This window comes from Camarhynchus parvulus, chromosome 24, assembly GCF_901933205.1.
Source record: "Camarhynchus parvulus chromosome 24, STF_HiC, whole genome shotgun sequence".
Lineage (NCBI taxonomy): Eukaryota > Metazoa > Chordata > Aves > Passeriformes > Thraupidae > Camarhynchus > Camarhynchus parvulus.
In genome coordinates, this window is record NC_044594.1 from 5,791,456 (window position 1) to 5,811,867 (window position 20,412).

At 56.5% G+C, this 20,412-nt stretch overlaps 3 protein-coding genes across 3 annotated transcripts; 2 read left to right on the forward strand and 1 right to left on the reverse strand.

Moving 5' to 3' along the window:
* Positions 1-54: 54 nt before the first annotated feature.
* On the reverse strand, positions 55-6,284 carry SRPRA (SRP receptor subunit alpha). The gene is made up of 14 exons (XM_030964975.1): positions 6,100-6,284; positions 5,324-5,407; positions 4,358-4,521; positions 4,101-4,261; positions 3,827-3,980; positions 3,227-3,377; positions 2,958-3,064; positions 2,649-2,767; positions 2,277-2,363; positions 2,014-2,186; positions 1,721-1,934; positions 1,481-1,644; positions 1,257-1,355; positions 55-1,057 (listed from the first exon to the last, which is right to left on the reverse strand). The coding sequence occupies exons 1-14, from the start codon at positions 6,217-6,219 to the stop codon at positions 929-931; spliced, it is 1,926 nt and encodes a 641-aa protein (XP_030820835.1). The 5' UTR covers positions 6,220-6,284; the 3' UTR covers positions 55-928.
* A 133-nt stretch (positions 6,285-6,417) lies between these two features.
* Positions 6,418-10,885, forward strand: FOXRED1 (FAD dependent oxidoreductase domain containing 1). The gene is given in 11 exon segments (XM_030964936.1): positions 6,418-6,542; positions 7,507-7,748; positions 7,831-7,941; positions 8,018-8,136; positions 8,223-8,317; positions 8,486-8,587; positions 8,665-8,732; positions 8,813-8,961; positions 9,668-9,797; positions 9,873-10,107; positions 10,110-10,885. Coding segments are annotated over 10 exon segments (1,350 nt in total). The 5' UTR covers positions 6,418-6,542; positions 7,507-7,529; the 3' UTR covers positions 10,232-10,885.
* A 1,011-nt stretch (positions 10,886-11,896) lies between these two features.
* EI24 (EI24 autophagy associated transmembrane protein) lies at positions 11,897-20,377 on the forward strand. Its single transcript, XM_030964857.1, has 11 exons — positions 11,897-11,956; positions 13,160-13,306; positions 14,907-15,052; positions 16,245-16,305; positions 17,340-17,406; positions 17,809-17,933; positions 18,165-18,284; positions 18,363-18,474; positions 19,234-19,345; positions 19,448-19,522; positions 19,650-20,377. The coding sequence occupies exons 2-11, from the start codon at positions 13,265-13,267 to the stop codon at positions 19,819-19,821; spliced, it is 1,032 nt and encodes a 343-aa protein (XP_030820717.1). The 5' UTR covers positions 11,897-11,956; positions 13,160-13,264; the 3' UTR covers positions 19,822-20,377.
* The last annotated feature ends 35 nt before the right edge of the window (positions 20,378-20,412 follow it).

Consider the following 20,412-nt stretch of genomic DNA (forward strand, 5'->3'; position numbering starts at 1 on the left):
CAAACCCAGTAGGAAACAGGTCCTGGCTGGAGGCAAGTTATTTATACACAGAGAACAAATTATGAAGTTTATTTTATATAAATTATGTCTCTTAGCAGACAGCATTCAATTTATTGCACTATAGCACATCTGCAATACAGAGCTACAAGACATCGTCAGAGGTTTGTATTACTCAGTGTAGCACTTCGACCGGGATCAAGAGGCACTCGGAGCGGGGAGAAAGGGTGCAGGAAAGCAGCAAGCAGCCACCATTCTCTTCCAGTATTAATGTTGTTTGGTTTTTTTTTTTTCCTTTTTACTAGCAAATAACGCCAAGACCAGCGGGCAGGAGCCAGGCAGGGCACACCGCCTTCCTCCTCTGGACCTGGCTGCTGCAGCTCTCCAGCTCCTGCCCAAATACAGGGTGTCTGGGGACCCTGCTTCAGAGTCCGGGTGAGGACAGATATGGGGGACTTTAAGGCAATTTAGCATGTCCCCTCCAGCCCAGCACAGGCCGTCAACTTTTTTTGGTTTATCAGCTTCGGTGGAGCTGCCATGAGCAGCAACATTAACAGCCAGATCTAACGCTGCCCCTAAGCCCAAGTCCCTCCTGCCTCCTCCCTAAGCTGGTCTAAAAATCAAAAGCAGCTCAATAAAAAGCCTTCAAACCCACCAAAAAGCACAGCAGATCCTGGCACCGCCCACCCCCCCGTGCAGCACGAACAATACAAAGCTCTGGATTCGGCCTCCCCGCAAGGGAGCCCGCGTCACTGGACACAGAATGGAGGAACCCAGGGAAGGGCTTTTTCTGGATAAAAGGCGGTTTATCCAAAAAAAGTACTCCTCATGCTGCCATTCCTCCATTCTGTTCTGCACTACACGGGAAAGACTAGTTGGTGACAGGGTAAAGCAGGTTCTTCTGGGACATCTGCACACAGCGATTTGGTGTTTAGGCCTTCATGAGCGCTGCGACCACGGCCTTGGCGTTAAGGCTTCGCAGATCACAGTAGGTTTGTCCGGTACCAACGAAAACGATGGGCTTGCTCGTGATGTAGGTCATGGAGATGGCAGCACCCACCTGCCGGGGACAAGCAGCACCGTGAAATCCACTCGTCATTCATTCATCCCCCATGAGTGGAAACCAGATTTCTAAATTTGGGTTCAATGGCTTAAACACAAGGAGAACGTGCAGGAGTGCCCTGTGTTTGACAGTTCCCATCTCTCCCCTCCAGTCACTGTCAGGACTCTGTGCAGAGTCACCTCAGCAGCCTCCTTACCTTGTCATCGATGGTATCGAACTTGGTGAGGACGATCCCATCGATGAGCCGCGGTGCCTGGGCCATGGAGTGATCAGCCAGGGCCTTGTTGAACTTGACCTGAGGGAGAAAAAAGACCCAAGAAATGTGTTTGTGGTGCTGCCACCATCCAATTCTCTGGTAAAACCTACAGAAACAGGTTCTTTTCCCTCTTTGTCTCTCAAGAACAAAGCCTCCACACTCACCAGCTGATCTACAGCCTCGTTTCCCACCAGTGCTTCCCCAACAAACAGGACCAGGTCGGGAGCGTTGACAGCGATGAGTTTGGCCAGCGCAGTCATCAGTGGTGCGTTGTCCTGCATGCGTCCCGCCGTGTCCACCAGCACCACGTCAAAGCCCTGGTTGCGAGCTGGGGCGGCAGGGAGGCAGCGTGAAGGACGGCACTGCCCCAGGACAGCACCCCCCGCCCCCGGCTCCACACATACCATAGGAGATGGCCTCCATGGCGATGCCCGCCGCGTCCTTGCCGTATCCCTTCTCATAGAGCTGCACCATGGTGCGCCCGCCGTGGCTCTCCGGAGGGTGCAGCGCGTTGAGGCGGCGTGTGTGGGTGCGCAGCTGCTCCACCGCTCCCGCGCGGAACGTGTCACACGCGGCAATCAGGACGCTGAAGCCGTTCTCGATGAGCCAGAACGAGATCTGGAGGCAGCAGATCAGAACAGTAGCTACATAGCCTGACCCCATCACCTCAGTCCTGTGATCCAGGGCCCTGTCCTACCTTGGCCAGGTTGGTGGACTTCCCGACACCATTGACACCACAGAAGGTTATGACGTAGGGCCGGCGATGGCGCTGGGCATCCATGACATCGCGGAGGACGTCCACACGGCGCTGGGGCTGCAGGATCTGCACCAGGGCCTCCTGCAGCGCCTGCTTCACCGTCGAGGTTACCGCTGCGAAAAGGGGGTGCAAAGAGGACGTGTCACACATGGGGAACACTCCTGAGCTCCAAACCACACACTGGATGCCACACAGACACTTACTGGTGAACGTCCCCATCACCTTCCCTTCCAGTTTCTTGGCCACTGATTCACAGAGCTGCACTGCAATCTCAGCTGCCACATTTTTAGCTTGAGAAAGACAGAACAGGGAGTCAGTGCTGCTGAGAAGGTTATCTAAGTACCACATTGGTATCAAGGGAAGGATGGAGTCAGTGTGCAGGATTCCCACCAGACCTGACTGCTGCCTCCCTTTTGCTACACTCTCAAGGTCTTCTCAGGGGTCAGACAGGAGGAGCCCACCACAGCTCCTGTGGGCAAGAATATCCCAAACCACGGGCACTACCCACACCAGGGCCCACCCAACAGAGCACAGGCAACTGCCACTAATCCCTCACACGAGGGATCCAGACGTACCAATCAAGTGATCCTTCATCTTCTCCAGCACAGGGTCCATGTCCCCTCTGGTCAAGCTCTTGGAACCCACCAGGCCCTTCAGCATGCCAAACATGCCCCCCAGGCCACCCTTCTTCACACTGTGGAGAAGCAGAAGAGTTACATTGAGGTTTGAAAATTATCATCTGCAAAGGTCAGATGCAGAAGAGCTTGCCCTGAGAGGACAAACACACCAGTTTGTGCTTCCTGCGTTACTGGTTAGACTGGAACAGGAGTTACGGAAGAGAAATCAAGAACCATGTGGCAAGCAAGGGCTGTGGGAGCCTCTACCTGGATTTTGAAGGGTTCTGGACAACTTTCTCTTCTTCAGCTTCATCATCACTCTCATATTCCAGGTCATAGAGGCGGCCAGGCTCCCGATTTTTGTCCCCCAGGGCCTGCGAAGAGAACGAGCAGCTTTATGACCTGAGTGCCACAATCCTTGTTTCATGTTTCTTCATGATCCCTCCTCATCCAGGCACAGAGACTGGGCTGGGTTCATAATGCCCAGCTGATCCCAGAGAATGCACAAGAGCAAACAGAGCCTGACTTTTCCTTACCATGTCAGGGTCAAACTCCTCCACAGGACAAGCCTCCGTGCTGCCGTTGGTAGCCGAATTACTGTAATCAAGTACTTTGGCATTAGAGTTCCCCAGATCCCACACCCGGGGCTTCTTCCCCTTCTCCTTCTGTGCGTCGGGCTTCGGAGATCTGGTGGAACAAAGACCAGAAACACACTGTGTTCAGTGCAGGGAAGCAGCAGCCATCACCTCCTTAGGAGACGTGAAAAATAAAAGCCTGGATTACCCAAAAAGGCAGAAATTGACCAATTTGATCTCCAGGGTTTATTTATCTGAACTTTAACCCCATATGGCACCACTTCCTCTCAAGCCAGGTATAATGCTCTACTGCTGTCTGCTCACTAAAGACAGGTCTGCACCTCTCTCAGGGTTTCTGCATCTCCCAGCAAAGAAAATCAAGTTCTATTACCCCTCCAGGACACCCGGGTGTCTTCTCTCAATTTTTTCAGCAAGGAGGGAAATCAGGGAAATAAGGTCCAGGAAAGTCAGGTCTGTTTCCAGGGGTCACCAAAAGGAGAAGAGATTCAGCCATGGCCTAGTTCAAAGCATAGACAGACTGACCATGCCCTCATCACCCACCTGGACTTCTCCCCAGCTTTCATGTGTCTCCTGAAGAATTCCTCCCGGTTCTTCTGCAGGATTTCATCCTTGGTCAGTTCCTCCTTTTCCCCTGCTGCTGAGAGCTGCTTGTCACCCGCAGATGCTTTAGTGGGTGCTGCCACAGCTTCAGTTCCTGACAGGAAGAGCCCCAACACAAGCTCAGTACAGCTCCAAATGGATTGGGAAAGCACAGCCTGCAACACATTGCTATGGATATTTATTTCCCTCTCATTTATCTTCCCCATCAACTCACCATCCTTTTTGGAACCTTTGTTCTTCTTGTTCTTGACCTTCTCCTTTGGTTTCTCCCCTCGGGTTTCAATCATACACTTGACAGTCTTCTGGGATTTCAGAGACTGCTCAAACGTCTTCATTACCGTGGGAGCTCGGACTTTGCTGCTCTCCTCTGCATCCCTGCAGGGAGGTGACCCATTAGCCTGGATTTCAGCTCTTCCCCCGCTCCCATCTCTGCTCAAAACAGAAATTTAAGACAAAACCCAAGCTCTGTACCGGAGGAGGCGCATGAAGTCATCTTTAAAATCAAAGGTGCCATTTAGGAGGCCCAGGGCTCCTTTCTGCTGGAACTCGTTGCGGTACTTGTCCCTGAACTCCTTGTGGACGTCGTCTATCAACTTGTCCACGTAGGTTAGAGTCAGGATCTTCTGGAAGCCCACCTGCCAAGGAGCATGGCCAACTGACACTGCACTTCCAGTTCACTCAACAGCAGCAAGCAAGCAAAAACCTCTCTGTTTAATTCAGAGTTCTTGAACTTAGGCAAGCTTCAGCCTGCACTTTCTGCCCCACCTTCCCAGGCTTTTAAAATGCCCCAAAAAGGTGAAAAACAGCCCAGAGCTTCACTTCAACAGGTGATTCTAACACACAGAGTCTGTCTCATGGCAACTGGGACACGTAGGGCAAGGGGAGAAAACCTTTAGCTTATCTGTGGGTCAACAGGAAAGGTAGTGTGGATTTACGGAGATAAGGTGCCAGGAGACTAAAAAAGAGAGTCTTAAATGCTCCATAAAGTGAAGGGAACAATACACTTCTGGCTTTTTTTCAATAGCTCTGGCCAAAGTGACGTTTTACAAGGCTGCAGCTTCTATTTGAGGTTTGATTAGTTTTAATCCTGTTGCAAATGATTAAAATAAGCTGCTACTGCAGTGGCATTCAGCTGACAGACACCCATGTTCCCCCTCTGGGAGGAGCCTGGCTACACTGGGGTCACTGCTCAACATCCCCCTCAATTGCTCATCACAGCCCCTCACCCCCCAAAATCCCAGAGACAGAGGAGCCAAACCAGTCTGGGAGCTGAGGTCCAGCCCTAGGCAGTGCAAACAGCTGCTTGCTCAAACCTCAGCACAGCGGGAACTGTTCCCCTCTTTTCTGGGGAAATCCCCTTCCTTCGGGTTTGGGGGCGTGTGGGGGGCTGGAGGGACCCTCCTGCCACCACAGCGGTGCCTGGAGGGGGTCACTTACCACAAACACCAGCTCAAACTGGTTGTCCAGTTTGTACTTAAGCGTGAGGGCTTCATGGGTGAAGGAGTTGTTGCCACCTCTCTCCTGGGGGAGAGGAGCTGTCAGAATGGGGGTGCCAGCAGCACCCACCATCCCCTCACTCCAGTCATCCCCCTCTCCCCACCATCATTCCTGTCACCCCCCTTTCCCAGAGCGCTCCATCATTCCTCATACATGACCCCAGACGCCCTGGGCAGGTGGTCCCCACCCACCCCGGAGTGGTCGTGCCCCCTGTGCCCCGTCCCAGGCAGGTGATCCCATCCAAGTCTCCTCAAGGCGATGGTCCCATCCACCCCCCCAAATGGGTGACCCCACATCCGTCCCCGCTCCCAGAGCTGGCCGTGCCTGTGTGTCCCCTCCAACAGGTGGTCCCACCTGTGTGCCACCCCTCTCCTCCCCATCCCAGGTACAAGGTCCCACTCCTGGGTCTCCCTTCCCACCCACACCGGGCCGATCCAATTCCCCCAGAGCTGTTCGTGCCCGTGGTTCCCCCGCCCCACGCAGGTGGTCCCGCTCCCCATCCCCCCGCCAGCTCCGTGGGCTCAGATGATGTCCCTTCCCAGGCAGGCGGTCCCATCCCGCCTCCCCGCCATGTCGGTGGCCTCCGCTCTCTCGTCCCCAGCCAGCCGGGTCCCACCGCCCCCCTCCCTCACGGCAGCTGGGCGCTCCCTCTCCCCCCTCGCCAGGTATGTGACCCCCACCCAACCCTGCTTCCCCGGCAGCCGGCCCCGCCCGACCTGCAGGAGGACGGAGCGGATGAGGGCGTTGACGGGGGCGGTGGCGGCGGGCCCGCGCACGCCCTGGAAGCACCAGAGGACGAGGCCGCCCTTGCTGAAGATGGTGAAGAAGTCGAGCATGGCGGCGGCGGCGGCGCCGGGCCCGGCGGGGCGCACACGTCGCTCTGCCCCGCGCTTCCGCCGGAAGCCCCGCCCCCCCGCGCCATTGGCAGGACGGCGGGGGGCGGGGGCAGGGCGAGAGTCCGGCCCAAGGGGCGGGGTCACAGGAAGGGGGCGGGGCCATGCTGCGGTGGGGGCGCGCTCTGCGCGCGCGGGGAGCGTGGGGGTTTGGGGGGGGCACCCCGGAACGGGGGTCCCGGTATGGACCCCGGTATGGACCCCGGTATCGATCCGGGGCCGCCCCCTGCGCACCGCGGCTCCGCTCAGCTCCGACTTCTTCCGCGGTGAGACCCCGAGGGGTCCCCGGCACCGCACCGGGGATTTGGGGGACACGAGGGGAGAGGGAAGAATGGAAGGGGGTCGGGGTGTGGATAGCGGGGAATGGGGAGGGGGTCAGATAAATTGGGGTGTCCCAGGGAACGGAGGGGCTGCTGGGGTGCATGAGGATGTACGGCCGGGTCGGGATTGCTGGGAATGGGGGGGAGTTGGGAATGGGGGGAGCTGGGAACGAGGGGGGGCCTGGGAATGGGGGGGAGCTGGGAACGGGGGGCACTGGGAACGGGGGGGAGCTGGGAATGGGGAACTGGGAACGGGGAACTGCTGGGAATGGGGGGGAGTTGGGAATGGGGGGAGCTGTGAACGAGGGGCGCTGGGAACGGGGGGGAGCTGGGAATGGGGAACTGGGAACGGGGAACTGCTGGGAATGGGACACGCGAGGAATGGGGGTGCCCTGGGAACGGGGGAGAGCTGGGAATGGGGGTCCCTGGGAATGGGGTCCCTGGGAATGGGGGTCCCTGGGAATGGGGGGCGCTGGGAATGGGGGCGCTGGGGTGGTTCCGGTCCGTATGGGAGCGTGCCGGAGCGGCCTGGGGTGATCCCTGGGGGCTGCGGGGATGGCAGGGGCACTGCAGGGGCCGGGCAGAGTTGGGCGGCCGGGGGTCTCAGAGGGGACTGGGGGGTTCCGCCAGGCCCCGGGGACACGGGAGGGGCTCTCAAGGGGGAGGTCTCGGGTGATTCCCAGAGCGGACTCTGGACTCCCAGCGGGAGGGACTGGTGTCATTCCAGGTTACTGGGAAATGGTTCGGGTGGCTCACGGAGGGGTCGGGGGCGTTTTCCCGGTGACCCACGGGGACCTGGGCAGAGTCTGAGGGGTATCCTGGGAATGTCCCAGAGGAGTTCCGAGGGGTGCAGAGGTACCGGGGCTGCCGGCCGTGCCCCCCAGGCTCGGCAGCCCCCGCTCCGCCGCAGAGCTGGGGCAGACGCTGGAGAGCATGGCACGGACCCTGCGGGATCAGCTGCCGGCCGCGGGGAGCGCCGGGCGCGGCTGGATCCCCCCGGGCACCCACCCCGACCCCCGGCCCCCCGACGAGGCCGACGTGGTGGTGGTGGGCGGCGGCGTGGTGGGCTGGTCCGTGGCCTACTGGCTGAAGGTGCTGGAGGGCCGGCGGCGGCACGGAATGAGGGTGCTCGTGGTGGAGCGGGACCCCATGGTGAGACACCCCCGCCCAGGGCAGGCTGTGGCCCTGGGGACCCCCCTGAACCCCCTCTATTCTGGGGGGTCCTCTCCTTCAGTATTCCAGAGCCTCCACAGTGCTGTCGGCGGGGGGGATCCGGCAGCAGTTTTCCCTCCGGGAAAATATCCAAATGTCCCGATTCTCTGCCAGCTTCCTCCGCAACATCAATGTATGTGGGGTTACATGGGCTGGGGGTAATTTGGGGAGTCCAGCCCCACTCACTGTGGCCCCCTGTCCCCTTACAGGAGTACCTTGGGGTGCCAAATGAGCCCCCCATTGACATCCAGTTCCGGCCTGGGGGGTACCTGTTCCTTGCATCCCCCCAGAACGCTGCTGCCCTGGAGGCCACCGTCCAACTGCAGAGGTGGGAGAAACACATGGGACCCTCCCAGGGGGGTTTCAGGGACTGGGGGTCATCCTGACCCTCCTCTACATGCTGGCCATCCCCAGGGATGAAGGGGCACAGGTGACCTTGCTGTCCCCCACCCAGCTGAAGGAGAAATTCCCCTGGATGAACACGGAGGATGTGGCTGTGGCGTCCTATGGTATGTGGGAGGATGGGGGAGGGCACGGAGACCCCCCTCAGCATCCTTCCTCATCCTCCTGATGCATCCTTCATCCTGGCTTTGTTTATGGAAGGGGAGGTCCAGCCCCCCACAGTGCATGTATTGGGGGGGTCACACAGTAGTTTCCCCCCGTGTTTCCCTGCCCAGGTCTGGAGGATGAAGGCTGGTTCGACCCCTGGACCCTCCTCAACGCTTTCCGGCGCAAAGCCACATCCCTGGGAGTCCAGAGCTGCTCCGGGGAGGTGCGAGGTGAGGGATGGGGGTGCACAGCAAGGCTTCCCCCCTGCCACCCCCAGGAGCCCCCACCTGACCCCAAAACCCTCCAGCTTTTGTCACCTCGACCAACTACATGATGTCGTCAGCACCGCCCTCTGCGCGCATCAAATACGTCCACGTGAGTGTGTGTGTGCCCCCCCGGCTCCCCAGAGTGCCCCTGAGCCCCTGCAGCCGTGACCCCCGGTCTGTGCCCTCCAGGTGCACATGCCAGACAGCCTGGAGTACCAGCCCGTGGCCTGTGCCATCGTGGTCAATGCCGCGGGCGCCTGGGCGGGGAAGCTGCTGGAGGCAGAGGGGCTGCCCCGGGGGCTGTGCCAGCCCCCCCTGCCCATCCAGCCCAGGAAGAGGTACTGGGGCTCACAGCAGCACCCCTCTGGTGGGGGCAGCTCCTGGGCTCAGGGTGGGGGCACACCCCAGAAACTGCTTTTTCAGGGGGATGATGCCCTTGGTGCTGTTCTGGGGGGTACTTTAGCACTGTGTCATGGGGGAGCACCTCAGCACTTGTATTTTGGGGAGGTGTCATCCTGGCCCCCTCTGTCTATGAGGGGGTGACATGAACCCTTAGGTGCTATTTTGGGGGTCAGAATGGGACACACATCCCAGCACCCACCACCCTCCAGCTTCTGGGAGGGATGGTGAGCTTCCTCAGTTTGTTATTTGGAAGTGGGGTCTTGCATCCTGGAGCTCCCATTATTCCTCAACTGCCCCCAGCCTCATTGTCCCCATTATGTCCCCATACTCCCAATCCCAGTGTCCCCATTATCCCCCTCAGTGTCACCTATTGCCCCCCAGCCCCAGTATCCACAGTATTCTCCCAGTATTCCCAGTAACCCCATTATTCCCCTAGTGCCCCCAGCCCTATTACCCCCATTACCCCCACAGTACTTCAATTATCCCCCCAGTGCCCACAGCCCCTCCAATGTGCCTAGGAGTGACATGACCTACTCAATTTTATTTTTTTGGGAGGGACAAACATCTCCACATCCCAGCCCCACCACACCATACTGGGGGGCAAGAGGAGCACCTCTCACACTTTGTTTGGGGGTTCCCCAGGTATGTGTTCACCTGGCATTGCCCCAATGGCCCTGACCTCTCCTGCCCCTTCCTCATCGACACCTCTGGTGCTTATTTCCGTCCGGACGGCGCTGCTGGGAACTACCTGGGCGGGATGAGCCCCCCTGAGGTGAGCCCACGGGGTCCCCTCAGATCCCTCACCCCCCTATTCCTTATCAGACATCCCCAGCTTATCCTTTTCCAGGAGGAAGAGCCGGATGCCAGCGACCTCTCGGTGGATCACGATTATTTCCAGGAGCAGATCTGGCCCCGGCTGGCTCGGCGGGTCCCAGCCTTCGAATCCCTGCGGGTCAGGGGCTCTTGGGCAGGGTACTACGACTACAACACCTTCGACCAGAACGGGGTGCTGGGCCCACACCCCCGGCTGGAGAACCTGTTCTCAGCTGCAGGGTTCAGTGGCCACGGGCTGCAGCACGCGCCGCCGCTGGCAGGGCCCTGGCCGAGCTGGTGCTCATGGGCCGCTATGAGACCCTGGACCTGCGCAGGCTGGGCTGGGACAGGCTGCTGGATGGGGAGCCACTGCAGGAGCATGGCGTGGTTTGATGGGGGCCGGGAGGGGGGAAACTGAGGCACAGCCCTGGACCCCCTCCCCAGGCCAGAGGGGGCATCCTGTAGGAATAAAATGGATGTGTGGATGATGAGTGTGCCAGAGAATCAATGGGGTCCACGCCTGCCATGCTCCCTCCACCAGTGCTACCAGTATCCTCCCAGTATCCTCAGTTCTAATGTCCCCATTGACACCTTCCACAACTTCAGTGTCCCTGCTACACTCCATTCCCTCCCAGTGTCCCCATTATGTTCCCATACCTGCAGTCCCCAGGGTCTCACAGTGTTACCTATTATCTCCCCAGTTCCCCCTAATCCCAGTATCCCCACGGTCACCCATTCCCCCAGTGCTCCCGTTATCCGCTGCTCCAATCGCCTCCAGCCCCAGTACCCCCATTACGTTCCTATCCTCCAGATCCAGTGTCCATGTTATTCCCCCAGTGTCCCTCACTGTCCCCATAGTGTCCCCTCTAACCCCCATTTTCCCCAGTGTGGTGGCATTCACATTCTCTGAACAGTGAGATTCATAATTCTCTCTCCCAGGAGTTTTCTTGTGGAAGGCAGTGAGAGAGAAGAAGGAAAACAATTCTCTCTACTTGCTGCTCCTGTTTGGCATATGTGGAATGTGTTACCGAGATTGTTTACTGAAAGGGATTTATTAATTGGACTGGTGATGGTTGTTTGGACTGATTCACCAGTTGGGTCTAAGCTGTGTGTCTGGAAAGGGTCACAGGTTTTTCTTCAGTTTAGTGTAATTTAGTACAGAGTATAGTATACTATGTAATATAGCCTAATAGAGTTTGTCATCAGCCTTCTGAATCTTGGAGTCAGAGCACATTATTCCCCAGCTGGGGATGCCTGCATCGACACCCCCAGTCCTTCCATCATGATCCAGTGCCCTCAATATTCCCCAGTGCCTCCAGCCCCAGTATCCTCAGCATTCCCACTACAGTCCTGCAGAGGGCCCATCTCCAGTGCCCCCATTATCCCCAGTATCCCCTCATTATCTGCCCCAGTGTCCCCAGCTGCATTAGGCCCATTATCTCCCCAGTGCCCCCAGCCCCAGTATCCCCACAGTGTTCCCAGTATCCCCACAGTGCCCCAGCCCCAGTACTCCCATTCTCCTTGGTGTCCCCAGTATCCCCACAGTGCCCCAGCCCCAGTACTCCTATTCCCCCCAGTATCCCCCGAGTGTTCCCAGTGTCCCTGGCCCCAGTACACCCATTCTGCCCGATATCCCCAGTATCCCCCCAGTATTCTCAGTATCTCCACAGTGCCCCAGCCCCAATATGCCCATTACCCTGGTATCCCTCCAGTGTTCCCAGTATCTCCCCAGTGTTCCCAGTACTCCCATTCCCCCCGGTATCCCCCCAGTGTTCCCAGTACTCCCATTCCCCCCGGTATCCCCCAGTATTCCCAGTATCCCCCCAGTATTCCCAATTCCCTTCCCCGTGCATGTGGCGCCCTCTGGCGGTGGGCGGCAGCAGCGCGCACGCGCAACTGCATTCGAGGCAGAGGCGTCCGCACTGGTCTTTGGCGCATGCGCAGTTGGGGCGGTGGGCGGTACCGGAGGTTGGTGGGTGGTGCCCCGCTATGGGCGTGTCCCGTTAGTGGGCGGGGCCGCGGCAGTGCGTGTGCGCTGTGCGCGCGGCGCATGCGCGGTGGGCGCGGCCGGGCCGTGTGAGCCGGGCCCGTCCCGCCGTGCGCCCCCGGCCGGCCCCGGTGAGTGCGGGGGGACCGGGGGGCCGGGGGCGGCGCACGGAGACACGCTCGGGGGGCACCGCCGGGAACCGCGGCCTTCCCGTGCCGGACCAAACCCCCGGGGGGCTCGGGGGACTGCGGGGGCGGCCCTGAGGGCATTTGGGAGCCGTCCCCTTCGAGCACCGTGCGGGAGGCTGTGGGAACAGCCCGGGGTAAAGCGCGGGGCCCGAACTGTGGGGGGCACGGGGAGCCCCGGCAGCCACGGCGGGGTCTGCCCGCCCCGGGTGCCTGAGGGTCACCCCTCAGCTGTCAGGGGCGCAGACCCCCAGGTCACCCCTCAGCTGTGAGGGGTGCAGACCCCCAGGTCACCCCTCAGCGGTGCGGACCCCCAGGTCACCCCTCAGCTGTCAGGGGTGCAGACCCCCAGGTCACCCCTCAGCTGTCAGGGGTGCAGACCCCCAGGTCACCCCTCAGCGGTGCGGACCCCCAGGTCACCCCTCAGCTGTGAGGGGCGCAGACCCCCAGGTCACCCCTCAGCTGTGAGGGGCGCAGACCCCCAGGTCACCCCTCAGCTGTGAGGGTGCGGACCCCCAGGTCACCCCTCAGCTGTGAGGGGTGCAGACCCCCAGGTCACCCCTCAGCTGTGAGGGGTGCAGACCCTCAGGTCACCCCCCCCAGCAGGGGCCATTCCTGTGGGTGCCCTCCTCGGCAGGGTGTTCCATGACTCGGGTTTTAGGAGGAAGCTGCCCGTGATTAACTGGGTAATAAATCTGGAGGTCAGTTCTGGTTCCGCAGCTTAGATCCCGGCAGGGTTTGACTCAATAACCAAAACAAACGCGTTTTTAAAATGGTTTTAAACTGTTTGCGTCCCGCGGCTGCAGCAGCAGCGCTGCCATGCCGGGGTTGGTGACTTCAGCCTGCTCCAGAGCTGCCGGGAGCTCTGCTGGGAGGAACGCGAGGTTTGCATCCTGCTGGGCAAGCACGAGTTTTGGTAGCTGCCGGTTTATTTTTGCCTTGTTTCAGAGGCTGGCTTTCTTTCTCTCGTGGTTTCCAAGAGCTGTTCCTCCAACCCTGGGCTCGCTGGGTCCATTCCCTGGCCTGTTGGAGGGTGGCTGTGCCCAGTGAGGGCCGGGAATGCTGTTGGGAGTCAGCGGGGTGTGCCTGACCCTGGCATTCCCGGCCAGCCCGCTGGTCCCAGCTGTGCCCTGTGTGTTCTCTCCGCAGGCTCCTCCGTTTCCCTTCTCTCCAGGATGAGAGAGGCCTGGGCCCGGCTCTCCCCCTCTCCCTGTAGTTGATAGTTTGGGAAGCAGAGGTGATGCTGGAGTCGAGATGGCTGACAGCGTGAGAATCTTCCTTCATGACCTCGTCAGGGTGAGGCTCCTGGGGCTGCTGCTGCCACTTTGGGAGCACGCTCCTTCCCATGGCATTGCTTTTCTGCTCTTTCAGTGCAGAATTTGGGAATTAATAAAGGTTGAAAGAGTCTCCCTGATGTAAGTCTTGTAGAGACTGCCCTGGCTGAGACATGGTGTGAATCTGTGCAGGGATTCCTTCCAGGATTTCTGGGTTTGGATAAAATCAGGGGCACAATTGGTGTTGAGCTGGTTCTTGGTGACTTTTCCAAGGAGGGAAAAGGGCCTCCAGGTGTATTTCAACCCTGTTGAGTGGTGGTGTGTCTATTGCAGAGGGCTCAGTGTTTGCTGCTGAACCTCTGACAGATTTCCTTTGGGCACAAATTAATGAAAAATCTTAATAATATTAATTATCAAAACCAATATATAATAACATACAAAGTTTATAATATATTTTAATATAGAATGTGTAATATTGTGTATAATTTGATACTAATAACAACAACAATAATAAATGAATGTCTGTGACCACAGCAGCTCTGTCCCAGCAATAAGGTCTGTGTCACCTCACTGCTCCCACCCTGTCTTCCATCATCCAGGGTTAAATACAGGCTAAAAGCTCTCTTGCTGTGTCACTGAGCCATAACTCTGTGCTCAGAAATAACTCTGTTTGGAAAACAGACAAAGGTTTGATCAAAGCCCTGTGGCCAGGACCTAAAAGCAGGAGTTGTGTCATTTCCCAGGGCTCCTACACCATCAGCTGGAAGAGCTGCCTGGGCCAGGGCCCAGCTCTGCTGTTTCAGACATGAATTTGGGAGTGGAATTTATCCTCTTTGGCAAGAACTCCGTGAACCCAACCAGGGTGGTGACACCATCCTGGCTCATCCTTAGGATCTTTATTTTAAAGGGAAATGGTGATGACCATGGATATGGGATCACCTGGAGCTGGGAATAATTGGACAGGATCCCAGAGTGGTTTGGGTTGGAAGGGACCTTTAAGGGCAGGGGCACCTTCCGCTATCCCAGGGTGCTCCCAGCCCCATCCAGCCTGGCCTTGGGCACTCCCAGGGATGGGACAGCCACAGCCTCTCTGGACAAGCCAAGTCCTAGGAGACAGCTCTGCAAATCTTCCAAACATGGAGTAAGGGAAAACTCCTGGGCACTCTTATTAACAGGCATGGATGTGGCTGGTGGGAGGAAGTTTCTGGGGTGAGGACAGATGCTTTTATTTGTGAAGGTATAAGCATCAAACTCATAGCGTACACTGAGAGTTCACACATCCCAAAGATGAGTGTAATTCCATTTTATTGGCCTCAGAAAGCTGGCAGGGGATGAGGGGCTTCCTGCCAGCCAAGGCTGGGAGACATTGGACTCTGATTTTTTGCCAGGGTTTTAAATAGTGCAGGTTGGAAGAGAATTGCACCTTTACAGACAAAATTACTGGTGGTCACAGAGATGCTGGAACGTGCAGTGATTTGGGTCACGGGGCCATGGAACAGAGGTGGTGTTGCTGCTCCAGCTGGGCCCAGGCAGCCAGGGAGTGAGGCCAGCCGTGGCACCAGGAGGGTTTGGATGGCCTGGCTCAGCCACATGCCATTGCTCCTCTCTCCTCGTGTCCACAGGGAATTAAGGACTCCATCTGGGGCATCTGCACCATCTCCAAGCTGGATGCCCGGATCCAGCAGAAAAGGGAAGAGCAGAGGCGGAGGAGAGCCAACAGTGCACTCGCCCAGAGGAGGTTTCACATGGAAGAGAAGAAGCAAGAGAAGTGAGTATGGGGTGTGGCTGCTCAGAAATGGGGTAATTCCCTTCTCCTCTGGTAAGCAGAGCCAATAAATGGGAAACACGTGGTATGAAACTCCCTTTTTGCACTGTGTCATGGAGCTGGAGCTGTTACCAGGAGATAAGGAGTCAGACCTTTTATGTTGTTTGATAATCAGTTTGAATTACCACTGAAAGAACGTGGATTTATGGGTTTCTTTTCCTCCTGAATCCTCCTGCTATCTCAGATCCATTGTTGCTGCTGGTAATTGTGGGATCAGGGAAGAAACAGCAGCTTGGATCCAGTGTCACATGAGTGTCTCTTTTCCTCGGCCCTGCTGCGTTTTGTGGAGTTTGGAGCTGCAGAACCTCAGTGGCTCTGGAAATGCCAGAATTATCCCCATGCAGGAGCAAACAGCATCAGTTCCCATGTCTGACTCCCTGACCATGCCAGGATGTCTCTGCTGCCCTGATGGCACTGGGCTGGCACCTCACACAGTGGTTTTGGGCAGTAATGCACATTCTGAGACATATTTACCAATTATCATGGCTGAAAAGTGAAAGAAAAGTCTCCCATGATCCCAGTACTCCTCAGGGGTCTCTGCAGCTTCACATCTGGGCTGCCTCTGAGGAAAAATATGACTTTTTTGTTGTTGTTGATATAAATAGCTGAATTTTGGTGGTTTTCTTTATAGCAAAATCATTCTGGTGTCAAGAGCTGACTGGGAAAGTGCTGCAGAGTCCCACAGAGCTGCTCTTGCATGTCCAAATAGAGACACCAAAACCATCCTGAGCTGAAACAGCCTCTTCTGAGACCAAAAAATGCCCAAAATTTCCCAGTTTTATTGTGGCAAGAGTTTGGGGAGAGCAAAGCTTGAGATCTACAATATGGGCTTAAAAATCTGGAAGAAAGCTTTGCTTTTCTGCTGTTTCAGTGCAGATTTTGGGAATTAATAAAGGTTGAAAGAGTCTCCCTGATGTAAGTCTTGTAGAGACTGCCCTGGCTGAGACATGGTGTGAATCTGTGCAGGGATTCCTTCCAGGATTTCTGGGTTTGGATAAAATCAGGGGCACAATTGGTGTGGAGCTGGTTCTTGGTGACTTTTCCCAGGTGTCCAAACCGTGGGGTAGAAGCAGTTGGCACTTGAGAGGGAGCATTTGTCCAGGTGCTGGGACATTAACATTCCTCTCTCCCACAGTGAACCCCGGATAGTGAGCCGCATATTTCAGTGCTGTGCCTGGAATGGAGGTGTCTTCTGGGTATGTGGAGATTTTTCTTATTTATTACAGTTTTTATTTTAAAACTCCTGTGAAAACCCATGTACTGCTCCAGCCCTCATAGGCTGTGGGTAGTGAGCCATGGGCATGGCAGCAGGAATTGCTGGGAAACCACCATATTCCCATCCCTGTGCTGTGTTTTAAGGGATTCACTATGGGACACAGGACCACAGACTTATTCAAGAGACCCACACATGAAACCCAAGCTGCTTTTCCAAGTCTTTGAGACTACCCTCCTCCTGAGCATTCAATTCCTGCTTTGCTGCAGCCTAGGATACTGTTTTGCCAATTGGATATTGACATCTTAAAGACATTTCCTCAGCTCTGACTTGCTATGCCTGGTTCATAGGGCTGATCCTTAATGGAGCCAACACTTCATAAATCAAATAACCAAATAAATGGCTTCATTTTTTCATTACACTGGTGCAGAGTGTGAGGGATGTGTGATGGTGTTCGCAGGGGTCCCAGGATGAGGGAAGAGACGAGGATCTGACTCCATGTTTCAGAAGGCTTGATTTATTAGTTTATGATATATATTATATTAAAACTATACTAAAAGAATAGAAGAAAGGATTTCATCAGAAGGCTGGCTAAGAATAGAAGAAGAATGATAACAGAGGCTTGTGACAGACCGAGACAGTCTGGACAGCTGGGCTGTGATTGGCCATTAATTAGAAACAACCACATGAGATCAATCACAGATCCACCTGTTGCATTCCACAGCAGCAGATAACCATTGTTTACATTTTGTTCCGGAAGCCTCTCAGCTTCTCAGGAGAAAAAATCCTAAGGAAAGGATTTTTCAGAAAATATCATGGCTATAGGGATGGGCATGGAAATGTTAAAGTGTTCAGCTGTAGATTGTGGCTGTATTTAAACAGAAATCCTTGCTCCTCTCTATTTGTGGATTGCTGGGGGAGGAGAGGCACATGTGCCTTTGGATTTGTAGCCACCACAGGAGCACAAAGTGCCTGTGCAGTGCCTCACTGAGGGCCCTTGTTTGTTTTTCCCTGCAGCTTAGTCTCTTCTTGTTCTACCGAGTGTTCATCCCCGTCCTTCAGTCGGTCACGGCGCAGATCATCGGTGGGTGCCTTTCCCTTTGGGGGTCCCAGGCTGCTCTGCAGTCCATGGGATGGATGAGTTCAGGGTCTTTGTCCCATTGAGCTGTTCCTCACACCTCTGTCTCCTTGTGTTGTTTTCCTCTTCTTCCCAGTACCCACCAATCCCATCATTAATTGTCCAGTGGAAAATCAGGGGTGGATCACCCTCCTGTGCACGTCAGGGATCCAGCCCAGGGGTCTTGCCATTTCAAACACCTTTGTCTGTGTGGTTTTGTATTTCAATAAAAATCAAGTGGGTGGAAATGTGCTTTTAAAGACATCAGAGAACTAGAGTCAGGAGAAACTCCCTGATGGCTGTGCCAGGAAGCATTTGGAGGTTCCTACACCAGTTCCTCACACGTGTCTCTCTGTCTCCCTTCCAAAGGTGACCCTTCCTTACATGGAGACGTCTGGTCCTGGCTGGAGTTCATCCTCACCTCCATTTTCAGCGCTCTCTGGGTCCTGCCCCTCTTTGTGCTCAGTAAGGTGGTCAATGCCATCTGGTTTCAGGTGAGTGGCAGGAACCTGGGCCCTGCCTTGAGCAAACAGGGGGCGTTTCCCCACTGGGTGGGGCTTGATCAGGTGGTGTGGGAGCACAGGATGAAATCTTGCCCCAAAACAGGCTCTGGGCATATTCATAGTGGGCAAAAGCAGCTGAGGAGCATCACCCTGGGTTTAGTTTCCCTGAAACCCCCATTGCTCTGGAGTTCATTTGCCTGAAGCCCCTGTCTGTGCTGGCAGGACATTGCAGACCTGGCGTTCGAAGTGTCGGGCAGGAAGCCTCACCCCTTCCCCAGCGTCAGCAAAATCATCGCTGACATGTTGTTCAACCTCCTGCTGCAGGCACTTTTCCTCATCCAGGTGAGACAGCAACCACCCCACAGGTCAAGTGCTGCCCTCCCCCAAATCTGAGCATCCCTCTCTCCTTTTCTGTGCCAGGGAATGATCGTGAGCCTGTTCCCCATCGACCTCATTGGGCAGCTGATCAGCCTCCTGCACATGTCACTGCTCTACTCGCTCTACTGCTTCGAGTACCGCTGGTTCAACAAAGGTGAGGGAGGCTCCTGCATGGAAAGGGGGAGTTTGCCTGGATTGAGCATTTCTCTACTGAAGGAGCATCCAATTCGGGTGTCAGAGGCTGATCTTCTATCAGTTTTTACATGGGATGAAGGGTAAATGTGGGCCAGCAGAGTGCTCATGTGGTAAGAAGGCCAGTGGTACCTGGCCTGTACCAGCCCCAGTGTGGGCACAGCCCCAGGGCATTGCCTGTGCCCTGTGCTGGGCACTGATGAGGCCTCGAGTGCTGTGTCCAGTTCTGGGCCCCTCAGGACAAGAAGGACATTGAGGGGCTGGAGCATGTCCAGAGCTGGGGAAGAGTCTGGAGCAGCTGGGGGAGCTCAGCCTGGAGAAAAGGAGGCTCAGTGGGGTTACTCTGGCTCTGCACAACTCCCTGACAGGAGGGAGCAGCCGGAGGGGTTGGGCTCTGCTCCCACAGAAAAGGTGACAGGATGAGAGGACATGGCTTCAGGCTGTGCTGGGGAGGTTCAGGCTGGACATCAGGGTGAATTTCTTCACTGAAAGGGTGGTCAGGCATTGGAAGGGGCTGCCCAGGGAGGTGGTGTAGTCCCCATCCCTGGAGTTGTTCAGGAGGTGACTGGATGTGGCATTCAGTGCTCTGGTATGTGGACAAGGTGAGGATTGGTCAAAGGAGATGACTGGAGGTCTTCTCCAGCCTAAATGGTTCTGTGATTCTGCAGTGAGGGTGTCTCCTCCCCAAGGGTTCATTTCCACGGGATTCTCCTCTTGGCAGGAATTGAAATGCACCAACGGTTGTCCAACATCGAGAGGAACTGGCCCTACTACTTCGGCTTTGGCTTGCCCCTGGCATTTCTCACAGCCATGCAGTCCTCCTACATCATCAGGTGAGAAAGCCACTCTGGCCCCTCCTCCTCCTCCTGACACCCACCGAGGGCCCCTTCTTTTGTTTTGTTTTGTTTTATTTTGTTTTGTTTTTTCCCTTGCAGCGGTTGCCTCTTCTCCATCCTTTTCCCTCTCTTCATCATCAGCGCCAATGAAGCCAGGACCCCCGGCAAAACCTAGTGAGTATCCTTCAGTGCCACCCACCCACTGACCCCTGTCCAGCACCCCCAGCCTCCCCCGGTGCTCCCCAAAACCCTCCAGGGGTGCTCCTGGCATCCAGAGCTGATGGACTCTCTTCCCTTTCAGCCACTTCCAGCTCCGTCTCTTCTCCTTGGTGGTTTTCCTCAGCAACAGACTCTTCCACAAGACCGTTTACCTTCAGTCCGCCCTGAGCGGTGCTTCCTCCTCCCCCTCCTCCTCCTCCTCCTCCTCCTCCTCGCCCTCTCCTGCCAAACACGCGGCTGCTCCGGGGCACTGAGCTGCCCCCAGAGCCCGGGGAGGGGGGACCCCACGGGCTTCTCTGCGCCCCCGATCTCCAGGGACAGGCAGGACCCAGCCTGACGAGGTGTCACTGTCAGTTCTGTGTCTCCCCCTGGAAATTTTTTTGGGGGAAAAGTCTGGGTTTTTAACACCTTTGTGAGTTTCCAGGAGCCGGGTTGTGCCCTGCGCTTGTTTTATAGTGGACTCTTTTGTACGCCTTTCCCGTGCCATGTCCCCCCGCTCGGGCCGTGGGTCGCAAGCCCGTCACCCGTGTTGCCGTTGTGTCCCTCCCGTGTCTCCCCCGTGTCCCCGTGCCCCTCGTCCCCCTTCCCGCTCCCTCCATCTCCCCTAACTCAGGTCGTGGGAGGGGGGCGGGCATTTCCGGGAGCTCCCGCTGCCGTCGAGCACAGCGTCCCCCTGCCGTGCATGTACCGTTTCTGTCGGGTCGGGGAAGGAACCGGTGACGTTCAGACCCCTTTGGATATTTCGGGCCGGTTTATCAACTTTTCTCTAGTATTTTCACACTGAAACATTAAACGGAGAGACCACGATTCTCAGCCCTTCGGTTGTGCCGCTCTCGTTACTCCGG